The 18,687-nt window shown below is 34.0% G+C and overlaps 1 protein-coding gene across 2 annotated transcripts in view; it reads left to right on the top strand.

Annotated features, from left to right (window-relative positions):
• LOC126979768 (neuropeptide F receptor) overlaps nt 1–18,687 on the top strand; it is a 136,291-nt gene that overhangs the window by 11,442 nt on the left and 106,162 nt on the right. The window contains exon 1 of one of the 2 annotated variants that reach the window (XM_050829290.1): nt 14,540–14,800. The exons of the other annotated variant lie outside the window; for it this stretch is intronic. Coding sequence (XP_050685247.1) covers nt 14,780–14,800 — 21 coding nt within the window. The 5' untranslated portion in view covers nt 14,540–14,779. Of the gene's footprint in view, nt 1–14,539; nt 14,801–18,687 lie in introns of those variants that run through there. 2 annotated transcript variants of the gene reach the window in all.

The following is an 18,687-nucleotide window of genomic DNA, read 5'->3' on the forward strand; positions in this document are numbered from 1 at the left end:
GCCGGACCTGTGCATTGTAGGCCGGCTTGAAGTATTGCCGTTTTATTTATTACTAGTGACGACTCGTTCGTCCCTCGCGTATCTCCTCCTATTTTTGTTACGTTCTAGTGAGTAAATCTCATTTTCAATGTAACTCTATCCATGTGAAATGATTTGACATAAATATCTTTTGATCCCGACCATCTAGTAACCCATGCTCGCTTGATTTAAAACTCTTCCCATCGTCACCTATTGTGGTTACTGATGAATACAATTTGTAAGACTTCTTTGTGATTTATATATATTCTTCTTCTTCGTCGGATTACTCTTGTTAGAGCAGTCGTGGTCACGTCGAACGACGAACGATTCAACGCCAGTTATCCGTGGGTGTTGCTTCTCTGGCACATGTGTTGAGGGGAGTGTTGATTAGGGCTTTGCTCTAGTCTGTCCAGCGCATAGGGGAGCGTCATCTTGACCTACTGCCGTTGACGCCGTCTATATATGTATGATTCCAAATATTGTATAGAGAGAATTCTAGTTTTGTTCTTTTTCAAGTTTGTAATGTTTGATATGATCATGCACTGAAGCGAGAATCTTTATATAAATACGGGGCCTGCATCATCAGGGTTTCTATAGCCAATGTGTAAATGCATGATAGCAGCATAGTTATGAACGTTTTTTTATATAAGAGGAGGCAAACGGGCAAGAGGCTCATGGCATGGAGAGTGGTGAGACAACCGCCCATGGACATCCGTAACAACTGTTGTCAAGAAAAACGTTGTCGGCGTTCTTGAAGGTTCCTAAGTCGTATCTGTTCGGGAAAACAGCAGCCGTTAATTGATTCCATTAAGTTGCCGTGCGAGGGAAGATTTTTTATGCAAATCGCGCGATTGTGGTAAACCAGACGTCAACGTGATGCGGGTGGTATTAAGCATTTTGACGTAATATCCGGTGGTAGAATTAAGCCACTGGCACAAATATTCGCTATGAAGAAGTGGTCTATAGAATAGCAGTAGTAATAGTGGAAAAACTGGACACTGCTTTTTAAAGACACAATGTCCACCAATCTGCAGATAAATTTTAATTATGATATCGAAATAAGTATTTCAATACTTACTGTTGTTACGCAAATATCCAAGAATAAACATCAGTTGGACAGACTTGTTTCTTGTACTCGTAGCAACATATCCAGCTAGCTATGAATGCTGTGCATAATATGATCTCAAATATAAAACTTCTTGATTTATAAAATGTTTTTTCCACCTGACTCATACCAATGCATTGACTATATATACACTACATTCACATACTATATTATTTAGGAAAATAGGTCTTATAAAAATCCCCAGTAGTCAGTATTGATTATAATATAGTATAGATAAAATTTATAGATAGAGTTTCATGCGCCGCTTCTTCTCTCTCGGAGCGCCATTTGTTTCCGAAGCGGTAGTAGTATCTAGTATATAAGGAATGACAACAAAAATAATTCTAATGGAATCAATTTTGTGATATTAAATGCCTTTTTGAAGAGAAGATAGATTCGAAGATGCGAAGCCCATTTCAGGACTCACACTAAGTATGCGTGAATCAACGCAAGTAGGAAAGATGCTGTACTTAGTCGGGCCCGTCCACTCCATCTCGTTAGTTTTAATTTATAAGATACATAATAGCTTTATGGGTAACTGTATTCACTTTTTTAATAAAGTCCCAGCCACGGTTCAGGCATTATCTATAAATAAGTTTGAATATTTTATTAAATAATGGGTCTGTCGTAAATCCTACTACTCCACAGATGAATATCTAAGTGATCGGTCAACCTGGGACAACTAGATTATGATTATTTTATAGTAATAAGAATAATAATAATATATATTTATTTATCCAAACCAAAGTGAAACAGTTCAATATCCTATATTTTATTTAAAAAAAGCGCAAAAAAGAATGCTGGGAGAGTTTCTTGCGCCGCTTCTTCTATCTCAGAGCGCCATTTGTTTCCGAAGCGTTTAGTGTTTAAAATGACATTAAAAAGAATTCTAAAGGAATCAATTAAAAAAAAATGCCTTTTTACTCATTTCAAATCACCACTCGCCCTATTTCATGGCATTTACCTTAAGAAGATACATAATTTTCGACAGGAAATTTATTAAAGTATATATTCAATGCACTCTCCTTAACCAAAACACATTCTTATTCAAACCACAAGAAAACTACAGGAAACAGCGAATCAGAGCAATCGATACTCACTCGAGTTCTACCAATCAAATTTATTCTCTATATCACAGATTATAGAGTTTATGATCGCATACACCTTTTGTATAATTGTATCTCAATGAACACGATAAAATGGTAATAAGAAGTGTAGTTCGATAAAATCTAAGATACACCGGAGATATTGTATGCAATATAAGATACGATAAGTCTCTTACACAATTTAGCAAATGTTAAACTGAGTTTTAAGAACAATAACGCTATAAATTAGGATATCATTTGATTTATTATAACAATATGATCAATTATTCTTCCTGATGGAATGACCCTGGTGGTTTGGGCACGGGGAAGGGCGTTGGTGTGGGACGCGACTTGCGTCGACACTCCGGCTCCTTCTCGTGTCCAAGTTACGTCAGTTGGTGATAGGGCTGCTGCTTTGACTGCCGAAGACAGTAAGCGTCTCAAATATGTCGGTCTTAGTGCGTCATATAATTTTGTGCCATTTGATCGAGACGCTTGGCTCGTGGGGCCCAGAGGCGCGGATAATGTACAAAGTACTATCTCCGCGCCTAAATAGGGTCCTTACTGGAAACCCAAGTCAACAGATCAGCCTTGCTATCCAACGCGGTAATGCTGCCAGTATTCTTGGTACGCTTCCACATAATGATAGTTTTAATTTAATGTATACATAGATAATGTATATATATGTATACATATATAATATACATAGCATTTAAATATAGTTTTAATGTAAATTAGTTAATATGAACGATTAGGATATCATCACTATGTAATCATAGTATTGTAAATATAGTTATAAGATTTGTTTTGTTTAAATAATTTTTAATTAGGATATCATCTTCATCTGGATGTGTGGCGTTCCTCCACAGTGCGGTTTGCAAGGAGCTTTCTTCCACTTACTACGAGGCTGTGGAACAAACTTCCTTGTGCGTTGTTTCCGGGACGATACGACCTGGGTACCTTCAAAAATAGCGTGTACACTTTTATAAAGGGAAGAATGTGGGCGGCGGCGATCACCTGTTACGGTGGTGACCCGTGCGCTCGTTGTGCCTCGTTTCCAAAAAAAATAACAATATGATTATTTTCTTATATTTTACAAAGTCAATTGACGTAATAGTAGTAGAAACGAGCATGCACACAGATTTACTGATAGTAAGTGATCACCGTTGTCACACCAACAAAGTGTCGAATAAACGCATAATATGAATTGGAAAAATCAACCACCAAACGAAAACTTGTAACAAAATAAATAATAAAAAACATTAAAATTATCATAATGAAGGAGGTTAATTTTATACTTAATTAAATCAAGGAATCAAAATAACTTATTTTCTTAGATTAAGGGTCGGTCTCCGCTGCGCTCCAACAAGATACCGCACTACCTAAGAACAATACCTTTTTTATTACGGTAACTATTAGATGCTTGAGTGCGTGGCAACTTGACACACAATGGCATGTTTTAAATTTTGTAACATACGCTTCGAGTTATTTTACAATGAAATTAATAAAATACTTACTGATGATATGTGATCCCATTGTCTTTCTTTCTTGTAGCATTATTTTTACAAAGTTTTACTACACAACCCGGCATTTTAGTTTCAATTATAAGCAATGTTTAAGAGAACATGTTGCACGTCAACGTCATGCTTTGTTCGAGAGTCGAGACTGGAGTACGACCACTTTGTCGCTGCATAAAGTGCTTACCGCACTTTGGGACTACTCGTGCGGTATCTAGCTGGAGCGTAGCGGTGACTAATCCATAATCTAAGCTTCTTTTATTTATGTCAAGGAAATGACACTTATGAATGGTAAAAGTTATAAGTATGGACCTTTTTTACACCACGATCCTAAAAATGTACGAAACAAATGTATTACGAAATTCAAAAGAATTGTTTAAAACATTTGTGTGGTAAAAGTTACTATAACCTAAATGACTTTATTAATGATACCACAAATTGGGAATGGAGCGACCACTCTCAGGCTATTAAGTAATAAGTTTAATTGTACAATATTACTTTGTAAACATATTTTTTCGATGAAAAAAAAGAAGCCCGTTGAGTTTGTTGCGCCCATTCTTCTCTGGTTTGAGGCATTAGTTTCGGGAATGAGTGGTTGTTTTTGACTTTCAATAAGTGATGTCACATCCTATTTTGAATAAAGATATTTGAATTTGAATTTTACAGACAGTTGAGTTCTTTTAATACGTAATAGGACTCGTTATGCTAATTCAAAAAGGGACAGAGTCTGGTAAATTTGTAACTCATTTTCAAACTAACGAAAAAGCCGACAACTTTGTGACACATTGTACTTGTTTGGACATTTTGAATGTTATTGCTTCTATTTGCATGTTTTAGAAGAGACTAATACATTTTCAATATAGCTTGATTAAAGTGACTGCTAAGACTGGAATATACTACGTGGAGTGTCCTATTAACTGTTACTGTGCTAATGAGCGGTAGAAACCGCCAATTTTATCTGTTTTCAACACACTTGCTCGTAAAGTGAGCCTTATTACATCGTTCTTAGGGCCATAAACCGAACTATATACACACATGCAAAATAATATTACACACTAGTGCATAAAAGAATTATCCCTACAAAGTTAAATCAGCTACTAACTGCAAATTATATGAAAGTAAATAGACCATTTTCAATTCAACCGGGTAATACATTTTTATTTGTAACGACAAAGAGGTTTTATGACGCTGGAAATACATTTACATTTTTGGAATAAATAAATGTGTCCCTAATAAAACATTTATAATTATCAATAATTTGAACGATGTAATATTGTATCGATATTTTAAAAAAAAGCCGGTTCTGTTTATTGCGCCCGTTCGTCTCAGGTCTAAGGCATACTTTTTTGCATGGGTGTTAGTTTTTGGCGTTCCTTTTTTGAATGAAAATATTTGAATTTGAATTCTTACACAATGTCTTGAATAAAGCTGCATAATCAGTTTTTGTTACTAGATATTAAAAATAATAATATTTTGGATATAGTTATTCAAAGAAAACAAATCTTATAACTATTGTTACATTACTATGACTACATAAAATTAAAACTACCATTACGTGGAAGTGTACCAAGAATACTGGCAGCATTTCCGCGTTGGATAGCTAGGCTGATTCGTAAACCAAAATCCAGTATCCTTATTGAGGCGCGAAGACAGTACTTTGCACATTCTCCGCGCCTCTGGGCTCCACGGGCCAAGAGTCTCGACACCAAACAGCACAAAGATGTAAGAATCACTGAGACCGACATATTTGCGATGCTTGCTGTTTTCGGCAGTCGAAACAGCAGCCCCAGCACCAACTGACGTAACTTGGACATAAGAAGGAGGCAGAGAGTCGACGCAAGTCGCATCCCACACCAGGGGGTCTAATCTCTTTGTCCGAATAGAAACTTCGTAAACGAACGAAATTTAAACGAAGCTTCGGTAGTGACCCTACTCTATTTTGTTTTAGGACACATCGACGAAGTTCGGAACAATAGACAATATTCGTGAACGAATGGTGAACGATTGAAATGAACATTATTTTAATCCAACTAATTTAAAGAGTTCGCGTCGGATTCTTCTACGTTCTTAATGTTCTTCAAGTAGAGCAGCCTCGATTAATAGCATTCTTGAAACATACAATCACAAGAAAATACACACAAATGAAAATCAGAATTTAACATCTTTGGCTTCGTCAAATTGACGTTAAAATTCCGAACAAACAGCTGTCATCTTCATATTTTCGTTCGCAACGTAAATGAATTAGAGTAGGTTTAGAAATTCGAAATGTCAAACAATGACGTTGGGGACGCAACTTCGAAACGAATGGAACCGTAGTAGGAAGGCTCCTTTGCACAGGATGCCGGCTAGATTATGGGTACCACATCGGCGCCTATTTCTGCCGTGAAGCAGTAATGTGTAAGCATTACTGTGTTTCGGTCTGAAGTCCGCCGTAGCTAGTGAAATTACTGGGCAAATGAGACTTAACATCTTGTCTCAAGGTGACGAGCGCAGTTGTAGTGCCACTCAGAATTTTTGGGGGTTTCAAGAATCCTGAGCGGCACTGCATTGTAATGGGCAGGGCGTATCAATTATCATCAGCTGAACGTCCTGCTCGTCTTGTCCCTTATTTTCATAAAAAAAAAAGGAAACATCCGAAACTTCAATCGAAACTTCGTTTTTCGTTGAATTAGAGTAGACCTACGGCGCCCTTCCCTGTGCCCAAGCCACCAGCGTCATATAGGATATAGCTGTTATACAAAATATAAATTGCAATGAGACACAAACTTATCCGGGATATATAACATTTATTACGGCCTAACGAATAACTTTTATTATTCGTAGTTACTACCCTAGTGGTAATGTAAGACAAAAAGCACGTCTGTTTAATATCTTGCATTATGAGCGTAAAAGCGATGTTATAATACATATTACGGGAAAACGTTATTTAATATGTGTAAATAAGATATTATTATTATTAAATTGACCGAAATAGGCTGTGGTGGTGGAAATATTGGACTTCGCGGCATTCGAGGGGTATTTTTTTAGAAAGGAAACCATCTTTAGTTTTCAATCTTTTTTAAGATATATACAAATTAAATTTATAACCAAAATTATTAATAATGCTTGATTAGAACCCTCTAGCTAATCTCTCGGGTACCGTCCGAGCGCTCTTCCCAATTCACGTCACTCGAACGGTTGGCTCAGTTGGTAAAAGCGCTCGGACGGACCCCGAAAATTCGCGGGCTTGTCCCAGTTATAAATTAAATTTGTATAACTAGTCCCACAACAATTTGCTTTTTATAGATTTCAAAAATCTTTATAAATATTTGAGTTATTTGCAAAAAACCAAATCCCCTTTTTATTTAAATTATTTACGACTTGCAAATTTTTCGAGCGAATCTTTATCAAAATTTCATCGAGGCGGTTATCCAAATCGAATTGTTTTATGATTAATATTTTTCCATTAATTCTAAAAAATTAACAATAATGCTATTATTTCACTACTACGACAACTAATAGATATTATGTACTTTGATAAAAACACCAGCCTAGCGAAACTCTCTAAGAAAAAAGCGATTGTATGAAACGGTTAATCATTGATAGATGACAGAAGCCGAACTCCACTAAGTTTAAAGCAACTGTTCGCTTTCAAACTTAGCCGGATTATACTTTGTCGCCATATTGTAATTACTATTTCAAACTGATGTGAATATACTGTTTCATACTAAACTAAATTTCAATTTTTACTCAGGCAGTCCTGGCTTTTTATTAGATGTATCAGAAATTAACAAGGAGATCTGCTTATAATTATCGACTTATTCCATACATCATGATGTATATATACAACGTATGACCACGTTCTAGATAAAACAGATCTGTATGCGGGAAAACTTTGTAATTTACGACAGTAGTTACATGAAGTTTGACGTAACTTTTTAGAAGTTCCGTGCAAAAACATGGTGTTTTTATGACAACTTCATTGTCGCCTCTTCCGAGCAAAGTGAAAAATAATTGTTTTTTTTTTTTTAATGAAATTAAAGGACGAGACTAGTAGGACATTCAGCTGATAGTAATTTATACGGCCTACCCATTACAATGCAGTGCCGCTCAGGATTCTTGAAAAACCCAAAAAATTACAACACGGTACTACAATTGCACTAGTCACTTTGACACATAATAAGTCTCATTTGCCCAGTAATTTCACTAGCTACTAATGCAGTAATGTTTTCACATTACTGCTTCACGGCAGAAATAGGCGTCGTTGTGGTACCCATAATCTAGCCAGCTTCCTGTGCAAAGGAGCCTCCCACTGTTTACTTAGTTTATGGTTATAGAATTATAAATTTAATCTTGCCAAATGCAAAAAATGTTAATATCTATGACGATTGTAAAGAAGAATGTTATGAAAACACAAATTCACATTCGCCGAGCGCTCGCGCCCAAGGCGATTGCCAAACCTGAAAAGAGCCACGTTTCGTTCCGGGAAACTGAACACGCGGCGTGATTTTGGGGCTCAGGCAGCGTTCTGTCAATGTGTATTATTTAACGTGTAGCAAAAGATTGCATATAATTAGGTTGATTTGAGTGAATGTATCAAAAAGATATTGAAACAAGTTATAAGACCATGTAAAATAAACCATCTTATAAACAAAATAAGTGTCACAACTTGGTGAGGGAATAGTGTGCCGTACGGCACTTTCGATTTTGGTGTATCTGAAAAACATCTCGAACTATACTAAGCTTTTGTAAATATTTATTAAATACTCTGTAATAAAAGAATTCAATATAATTTTATCTCTACAATATTTAAGAAACAAATCAATTTTGATAAACTCAAAAAAAATTTACTACCGTCCAGTGTTTCATCTCTTTTTTGTTTATATTATTTATTGTAACATAATTATTTTAAAAAAATTGGAAAACTAAATTGGCAGTGGGCAGGGCACATAGTTCGACGGACAGATGGTCGTAGGGGCAGTAAAATTCTCGAATGGTGACCACTTACCAGAAGACGTAGTGGCGGTAGGTCCCCGTCAAGATGGACCGACGATCTGGCCAAGATCACCGGAATAGATGGATGAGGGCAGCGCAGGACTGATCGTCATTGGGATCTTTAGGGGAGGCCTTTGCAAAGCAGTGGCAGTCTTCCGGCTGAAATGATGATGAATTTAGATAAAGTTGTACAACGTTAGCCCAATGTGTATTGATAGCAATGGCAACCATCAATACTTGACTAATATACAGCTACAGCATTTACATGTTTCGGTCATGGTTCATATAACCCTTCGGTATTCAAAGTCAAAATAAAAACACATTCTTAAGGCGAAGGGTAAGCCAAAAACAGGCAAACAAGGTGTTTTTAGACAAGTTTTGTGGTGAAAATTAACAAATTATTTAAACGTTTAAGTGTTCGTTTAGGGAAGTACTACCACCAAAATACACTAGAAATCGAAATAATAATTAATCCCAGGAGTGTCTCCTTAAAAACATAACAAGTTCAATTTTATGTTCATGACGTTTTTAAGTCTTTTAAAATATTTTCACTGTGTTCATTTAATTTATAGCATAAGTTGTGAGTTGTGACGTATTATTAAGTGTTATTAGCATTAGTTGCTAACCTTTGTGGTTTTTTTAGATGCTAATTTGACCTAGTTTTATATCGGTATATGTAATATGATATATAAATTAAAAAATATATATATATATATTTGTTTTGATATAACTACAAGGCAACCTCACTTCACTCACTTCTACGATCAAATAAAATTTGAAAACAAAATTTTACCTTTCCACGATGAAGCCACAACCTGAGTGTTGAACAAAGCACACAAGATTTTAAGACGATACGTCACTCGAACGGTTAGCTCAGTTGGCAGAGCACCGGCATGGAACTCGAGAGGTCGTGGGTTCGAGTTCCGCATCGTTCATAAAATTTTGTTTTCAAATTTTATTTGTGAATTACAATCATTATTAAATATAAAAGGCGCTGATGTTCAGCTTGTGCTGTAACTGTTTGGGTACGATTTCGGAAAATACAACTCAGGATGCAGTCAGAGTCATTCAAATAAGTAATACCAAGTTCAAGAATCTTTTAAGGGATCATTTGATAGTGTATTCATAACTAACTTTGTGTCATTCCACCAGCGTCGCTGTACTATTAAGACCAGTGCAGAATTTTTATTGGCTCATTATGTCTCATAACTTCAACTGTGACCGAGCCAAGAGCGTTGGTATGTAATTAATTTCGAACTTTGTTATAATTTAATTACTTACTTGAGGAAAGACAGTTTATTAATACTTGTATAATTAAGTATATAATGATAGAATTTTTGAGCTAAGTGACTCATTATACTCGAGGCTGTGGATTGCAGCCCGAGCCGCAGGCGAGGGCGTAAATCAGCCGAGTGAGCAAGTTGCTCACGAGTTTCATACGCACTATTTCAACACATTTGCGAGAAACAATAAAAAAAAGACATGTTTTGACAGACATAAATCGTGCAATATTTTTTTTATACGCAAAATGTAAGGTGATTTATGACATACAGCCTCCTTCAAAATCGTAATTTTAGTGATAAAACGTTTTAAATATTTAATAAATTATGGTGGATTATTTATAATTTTGTTAATAGTTAATAAATGTTTTTTCGTCTTAATTAGGGACAAATTCGTTTATTCAATAAATGTAAATGGATTTTCAGAGGTATAAAACCTCTTTGTTGTTACAAAAAAACTGTGTTACCCGGTTAAATTGAAAATGCTCTGTTTACTGTCATATAATTTGCAGTTGGGTACTAACTTACCTTTGTAGGGATCATTTTATTAAGCACTAGTGTGTAATATTATTTGTACGTGTATGTAACGTTTTGGTTTATAGCCCTACGAACGATGTTATAAGGCTCACTTTACAAGCATGTTGAAAAATTAATATCTTTACTAGTGGAAGGCTTCTTAGGACAGGATGCCAGCTAGGTAGGTACCACAGTCACGCCTTTTCTTACCGTAAAACAGTAATTTGCAAGCCGTATTGTGTTGAGGGTTAGAAGGGCGCCATATCTAGTAAAATTAATATTGTAATGAGACTCAAACTCTATATCTTATGTTTCAAAGTGACGAGTTTGTCGAGTGATAGACAAATTTACTTATTGAAGTGAAAACTTATCGAGCACTTTTCTTGAAAAGGGTTTAAACGTTAAACTTGTGTCATGAGACGTGACCCTGATCGAGAATTCGTTGAAATTGTGGAAAATAAACTTTCGGAGAAAAGTTATAAGATTCAAAAAAGATTCTCAAACTCTTACTTCAGTTGATATATTATTAATATCAGCATTGACTATAAACATTCAGAGACGGACCTCTGTACCATTTCTCTGTATTTAGCAGCTTATTGAAGTGAAAACTTCTCTAGAGGCATTGAGCACTTATCTTGGCATGCGTTAAAATGTTATACTCGCGTCAGGACACGTGTCCTGATCGAAAATTCGTAAGACAGTCATTGAAATTATGGATGAAAGTTGATTTTTCTGAGAGATAAACTTTCTAATGTAAAATAATTGTAATAGTTCTGAAGTGTTAATTTTTTTTATCTAATATAAATTGCCATTTTTGTCTAAGATAGCGCAATAAATGAATATTGTATTTACTCACATAAATGCTAGTACTTTTGTTATGATAAATAAAGCAATTCGTGCGAAATTATGAATAATGCACAACGATAATGTTCAAGTTTTCACATCTGCTGGCACTCCCGGAGTGCAACCCGCTATTTTTACTTTTTAACTTATGTGCCGAAGTTTAATCTTCTGAATATCTTTGTTGCATCCCTTTGCGTAAACTGAATTGAAAATATTTGTAAAATGATGATGAAGCCATATAGATTTAAAAGAGTGGCAATGAGTTATTTGCCACTTCTTGTCTTTAAGGCTCAATTTTCCAACTTTGACATTCACAAGTGGGTTTATATGACCTACAAAATTATCTTCTTGAATTTGAGTTATTGCGATTGATACTATCAATTTTTTTCTAGAGTGAACGTATCATGCGAAGTTTTAGTGCCTACAAAATATTGATAGAAAAATTGTCTTTCTGCGTTACTCATCATTGTAATATACAAATTATTTAACTTTTTATAAATTACGAGCAGGACGTTCAGCTGATGATAATTGATACGCCCTGCCATTACAATGCAGTGCCGCTCAGGATTATTGAAAAACCCAAAAGTTCTGAGCGGCACTACAATTGCGCTCGTCACCTCGAGACATAAGATGTTAAGTCTCATTTGAAATTTCACTAGCTACGGCGCCCTTTAGACCGAAACACAATAATGTTTACACATTACTACTTCACGGCAGAAAAAGGCACCGTTGTGGTCCTGTGCAATGAAGCCTCCCACTGGCTTACACCTTTTCAAAATGTAAAGATAATCTGTACTACCTTCTGAATCTAAAAAAGACATTCTATTTTCTGCTCTCGTTATCTTCCTAGTACTGTCCGCTATAAAAGCAAATTAGATTGAAATGCAAAGCATTAACTGCAACAAACTGCACTCATTATACGAAACCAGAATTGTGTAGTTGTTTCTGTTGCCAAATAGAGACAGTTTAACAGGCTAAAATATATTTTTAATGTTATGTATTTAGATTAAGGATTCGTCTCCGGTACAACTAGATACCGCACTATCTAAGAACAATAGCTTTTTTATTACGACAACTATTAGATGCTTGTGTGCGTGACATCTTGACACTCAATGACATCTTTCAAATTTTGTTACATACGCTTCTTGTTATTTTAGATTGAAATTAATAAAATACAAAATATGTACTGATGATATGTGATTGCAGTGTCTTTCTTATTTCTTGTAGTATTATTTTCACAAAGTTTTACCACGCAACGTTTAACAGAGCATGTGGCACGTTAACGTCACACATTGTTCGACTGTCTTGATTACGCCCACTTGGGCCCACTGGCCAATCCTTAATCGAAGGTCAATAGCATTTCCTCATAAAATATATGAAATTTCATAATGCTAAATGCTTTGAAAGCAAATAAAATTTAACAATCTTGCAGTTTCAATGTCTGATAACGATCGGACTTACTGCGTATGCAGCAGATATGTCTGCTCGATAAGTTATCTATTTGAGGGCCCCAATGAAGTTAATCATCTAATGTTATTCCTAAAAAAACAGGCGTTTCCACTTTATCTAGTCTCCCGTTATTATGTTTGTAATATATGAACACTTCACTTGAGTAAATTTAATGCACTTAAATTTTTTTTCATTAAACAATAGATGGATTGTTTTAAACTTTTATACTACTCTTGTTAGAGTTTTTTTTAAATAATTTATTTAGCAAACAATACGGTTTCGGTATTACAACCTCTATATTCCTGTGGTTAGTGACCCTGCCTTCTGAGCTAGGGTCCCGGGTTCGAATCCCGGTAGGTGCAATCATTTATATGATGAATGTGGATGTTTGTTTCTGAGTTATGGATGTTTATTTGTATTTATGTATGTTTAATTAAGTATATTGTGTTAAATATATCGTTGTCTTGCACCCATAGTACAGGCTATGCCTAGTTTGGGGCAAGATAATTTGTGTAAGAGTGTGTCAGTATAAATATGTATATATTTATTATATATTATATATTATTTTATATTAGATTGGACGTAAAAAAGGACAACATATTTTGGAGTTACATTCAGTTGAATAAAGTGACTTTGTATAGTATGTATATTGTAGTAATGATATACAAGGAATATCTCATTAATGTCCAAAGTCAATTTAAATAATAAAAAATCAAGCACATCTCACCTATAACTACATAGTTACAAACCTATCTTCGATGACACCGACAGTAATCGTAACTAGAATTAGATTAATTAAATTAAATTTTTATACTTTTTAGTGCATATTATATCTATTGTTTTGGAATAGTGTTTTTGAAGTCGGTTGTTTTTTTGTTAAAATATTTTTGATTTTTTGATTTTTAGTGAACTTGAAGTACACTAACTAACAATTTATCTAAATATGTGTAGATATACCAAATTTTTCAATGCAGCAATGAACGTAAGCGCTTCCGTTACTTTGTCATGGATTCCGTAATCAGAACCTCCTTCCAAACCAAACTCTCACCATACTATCTTTGAAGTATCCTTTCCAATAAAAATCATCGAAATCGGTTGGCGCGATATTGAGTTATTCGTTAATTTATCATCCACTTTGCTATACGTATGTACAGCAAATTTAATACTTTAACGGTTTTCTCATGGATGCCACTGTCAGATCTGGACTAAATTACAATGGGACCACACGGGAAGCACCAGCTTTCAAATAAAAAAAGTTATGTAATTTCATGTAATTTCACTAGCTACGGCACCCTTCAGACCGAAACAAAGTAATGCTTAGACATTCCTGCTTCACGGCAGAAATAGGCGCCGTTGTGGTACTCATAACTAGCCTGCATCCTGTGGAAAAAGCCACTGGTAATATTTATTATATTATTATTATTTGGTAAAACTACTCTTAAAAGCCTATTATTATTGCAGATTTAACAAAATATCAGGAAAATGAAATGAGGAAAATCATTTCACAGGCTCTTATAGTCTTATAGAACGACATAAATCATAATTCGTGTCAAAAAGCGACGTAACACCGCAATGAGTAAACCATAAAATTACGTTTCACAGATAAAGAGTTCTTCTACATGAAATTGTGAAATACCATTATTGTTGTAAAATAATTGCTTTTTATCGACAAGATACGCGCCGAATCCAGATAAGTATCAACAAGATGTTTCTGTGTAATTCTAAAGTGCTGAACGTTTCAGTCGCATTTCAACCGCCGATCTGAACGGACGTATGTCTCTCGCTTATTTTCCGCAACGAAACTTCTCCGTTTAATCGTAATTTTGTAAGCGTGACGTGTGTTTTTATTGGTTATTGTGTATTTTCAAAATAGGTGGATCGGATAGGTTGGTTTTGAGTCAGAACTATAATGTGTCAAATGTGCCAGTTTGTAACGGCATTCAATTGAACTGGACATTATGCCACCATATAAAGAGGATATTAACCATCCTAATGCCTTTTTATGATGATATGGTAAGTAAATGTGTTTAATAAGATTTAATCTTGTAGTTTTTACTTAACACTTAAAAGGCATAAAAAAACATTTATTTTCTCAAAATTTATTCCTTTATAATTATTTTTGATGTCATTTCTAATATACTAGATACTACTACCGCTTCGGAAACAAATGGCGTTCTAAGAGAGAAGAAGCGACTCAAGAAACTCTCCCAGCATTCTTTTTTTTTGCGCTCTTTTTAACAAAAATATACAATAGTGTACAGTCATTTTTATCGCTATAAAACTATCTAATCTAGTCCCAGGCTGTCCGATCACTTAGATATTCAGCTATGGAGTAGTAGGATTTAAGACAGAGCCTTTTTTAAATAAAACATTTAAACTTATTTCGTTATAGACTAGCTGACCCAGTAAACGTTGTTTTGCCATATAAATTATTATTTTTGAGTTAAACCGTTGCTTTGACATTGCAACATTACTTTATTTTTCCAAAATAAACCTACGTAAATTACATCAGCTACCTGCCAATAAAAGTCCCGTCAAAATCAGTCCAGCCATTTCAGAGATTAGCCGGAACAAACAGATTAACAGACAGCCAAAAATTTTAAAAAAGGTTATTTTGGTAAACAGCCGCTAAGGAGTCTTTTTTCTCATTCTGACTTAGGTCAATAGAAGAAGACAGAGTGAGAATTAGCAATGCCTTAAGTTAGCAGACTATTATGAATAAGGGGGGGGTAGTAATATACGGTTATTTCACTATTACAAACAGACACTCCAATTTTATTTGTATGTATAGATAATGCCTGAATAATGGCTGGGACTTTATTATAAAATTGTATACATTCACCCTTAAAGCTATCATGTATCTTATGAAGCCTAATAGAATTTGTTACAAGCAATCCTTTATTTCTAGTCATATAATAATGAAAATCACTATTAAGAGCAAAAATATGACGATTTTCGTGAACGTATATTACTAATTTTTTTATAACGTTTAAAAATTTCCTAATGTTACCTTCACCTATATTTAATTTGTGTTAGGAAATTTTCACCCCGACAATTTTAACACAATACATTCAAAACCCTAGTCTTATAGGCATAGGACAATGCCTTTTATGCGCGTTTTAGTCATAAGTACCTAATTTTACTGCTGTTTTGAAACTTTAAAAAGTCGTACATAAAAAACAATCATATCATGCACGTAGACAAAAATTTTCATAAAAAATGTTCATAAAATGAAAACTACTATGCCAAACTATGTAAGAATTTTATGGAACGAAATGGCATCTATTCCACATCGAACTAAAGAAAAATTACGTAAATCGGATCATAAATCTCAGCGTAATCGGTGTACTTACATAAAAAAAACCGATCGAATTGGTAACCTCCTCCTTTTTGAAGTCGGGTAAAAATAATAATACTTAGTCAAGTACTTTAATTAAAAAAAAAGTTATGCTTGATAAAAATCAAGAGAGATTTTTTTAAATATGAACAGTAATTTCTATAGCGATGTAAAAGTAATATTTTAACTGTTATTTTAAAAATAATACTTAAGCTGTGTTTGAGCATATTTTTCAAATTATATTGAAACTTTTAATATCAGATAATAGGCGATAGATCATCTCTTTTTATTACACGTTTTTTATTAGCATAACTGTGTGTATGTTTGTTTGTAACTGATTTTGACACACTTTAAACGGCCAGATTTTGTTCAAACTTCATAGATTTATCGAGGACCGATGACAATACATTAATTTGATTATTCTTCATTATTAAATTAATTATTATTATTAAATTAAATTATTCCATTTTTATTTATATACATTTCATAAGAAATGTTTTTAACTAATATAATTTTCATCTATCGTCTATAAGGCAGGAATTGATGTTAATTTTAAATTTCAAGCAGTATCTTTAATTGATTTATCTAATATTTAGCAATTTTCGAATTCAAATTCAAATTCAAATATTTTTATTCAAAATAGGATTTATAATCACTTATTGAACGTCAAAATCTACCACCCATTCAAAAGAGACTGCCTCAGACCTGAGAAGAATGGGCGCAAGAAACTCAGCGGGCTTTTTTTTTACCATGAATACCAAAAAGAATTTTTAATTCAACAATGCTTAAGAATAATACTTAAAAAAAACACGATTTTATAAATAAACCAAATTAAAAGCGGGTTTTAAGTTTTATTTTATTTATCTGTCACCTACTCCAATAAAAAACAGACTATACTCGCTGGCCACGTGTTTATGCGTTTTCGATTTTCAAATTCATAATGTACAATCGACAAAATTTAATCGTTACCCACCTTAAGGCCTTAATACATGCCAGATACTCATTAATTAATAATCATTGATGACAAAACAAACTAAGACAACCACTCGATGTTGTTTTCTTTTCTGCCTTTTTGGAAACAAAAATAATTATACAAATGATTTAAGTTTTCTTTAGTGTTAATTCCGCCAATATTTGTTTTTAAATAATTCGACACGTGTTTCGCCTTTACACGAGGCATCCTCAGTACGTGCTGTCTCGCCAAAATCTGGCACGAGTTCGTGCCAGTATAATTATGGATTTCGGCAAAGTAACGCCTACCTCAATAATTTTTTTTTAAACAAAAATAAAATAAACCGGACATTTATTTAGGTTTAAACTGAAAATTTCGAAGTCGATAAATTTTAGTTACGTCACACGATTCTAGAAATTAAAAAGTACAACAATAATTCGACGTACTATTACATCATACACTATCTAATATATAAAATTCTCATGTCGCGGTGTTTGTAGTTAAACTCCTTCGAAACGGCTTGACCGATTCTCACGAAATTTTGAGTGCATATTGGGTAAGTCTGAGAATCCGAAAACATCTATTTTTTATCCCCCTAAATGTTAAGCGTGGTCCACGCCAATTTGTTTTTTTTAATTTTTTTGACATATTTTTTTTTAAATTTGTTTGATTATGAGTCAGCATTATAAATACACATTCAAATTACTTTTGTATCGCGATTTTCATATCGGCAATACAACGTTTTCTGGGTGAGCTAGTAATACTTATATTTTATAAGAACTGCTAAATATATTAATTTGGAGAAAAACGGTTATAACTAGAGTGAGTTTTCGGTATTGAACGTTGGTATTCAAAGTCTATTCAGGCCATAATGTCATTTTCCTACAAGTAGGTCGAAATTCTCTTGAACATACAGATACTAAGTTACTGTTATCATTTTATTAGGCAATAACAGCCCACTAATTGTCATACAATATTTTTCGTGCAAATATAAACCTAACTGTTTTTATGATTTTAAAAGGATTATCAGTGAAGTGGGTCATTAATCAGTTTTGTTGATGGGACGTTTTTTTTACGCTTTATGGCAACGCTCTTGTTGGCTGCGGTGATCACTTAAAATCGGATTAGGGTTGGACTTAATATCCCTCAGCACGAATTTGGATGTAAAAAATAATTGTAGTTGATAGAGCTTTAGTCCACAATTATAATGATACCACTCTTATTACAAGGTAAATCAAACGTTTTCAAGAAAATCACAAAAAAAAATCTTACCTAAAACAGGTAAATCACGTAAATAAACGTGAAAATGAGCGCTGCCATCACGGCGGGAGGCTAAAAACTGTCATAAAATGATTTTGGTTTCTTAGTAAAATATAAGTACAGGCAAAGGGTTCAAGCTCATACAGCCATAAATTGTATGAAAAACAGTGAAATGAAACGTAAAAAAAGTCTGTGCTGTTTATTTACGTGATTTATCTGTTTTAGGTTAGAATTTTTTTCGTTATTTTCTTGAAAACGGTGCATTACCTTGTAATAAGAGTGGTATCATTGTAATCGTGGACTAAAGCTCTATCAACTACAATATTTTTTTACATCCAAATTCGTGCTAAG

This window comes from Leptidea sinapis, chromosome 4 (genome assembly GCF_905404315.1).
Source record: "Leptidea sinapis chromosome 4, ilLepSina1.1, whole genome shotgun sequence".
Taxonomy (NCBI): Eukaryota; Metazoa; Arthropoda; class Insecta; order Lepidoptera; family Pieridae; genus Leptidea; species Leptidea sinapis.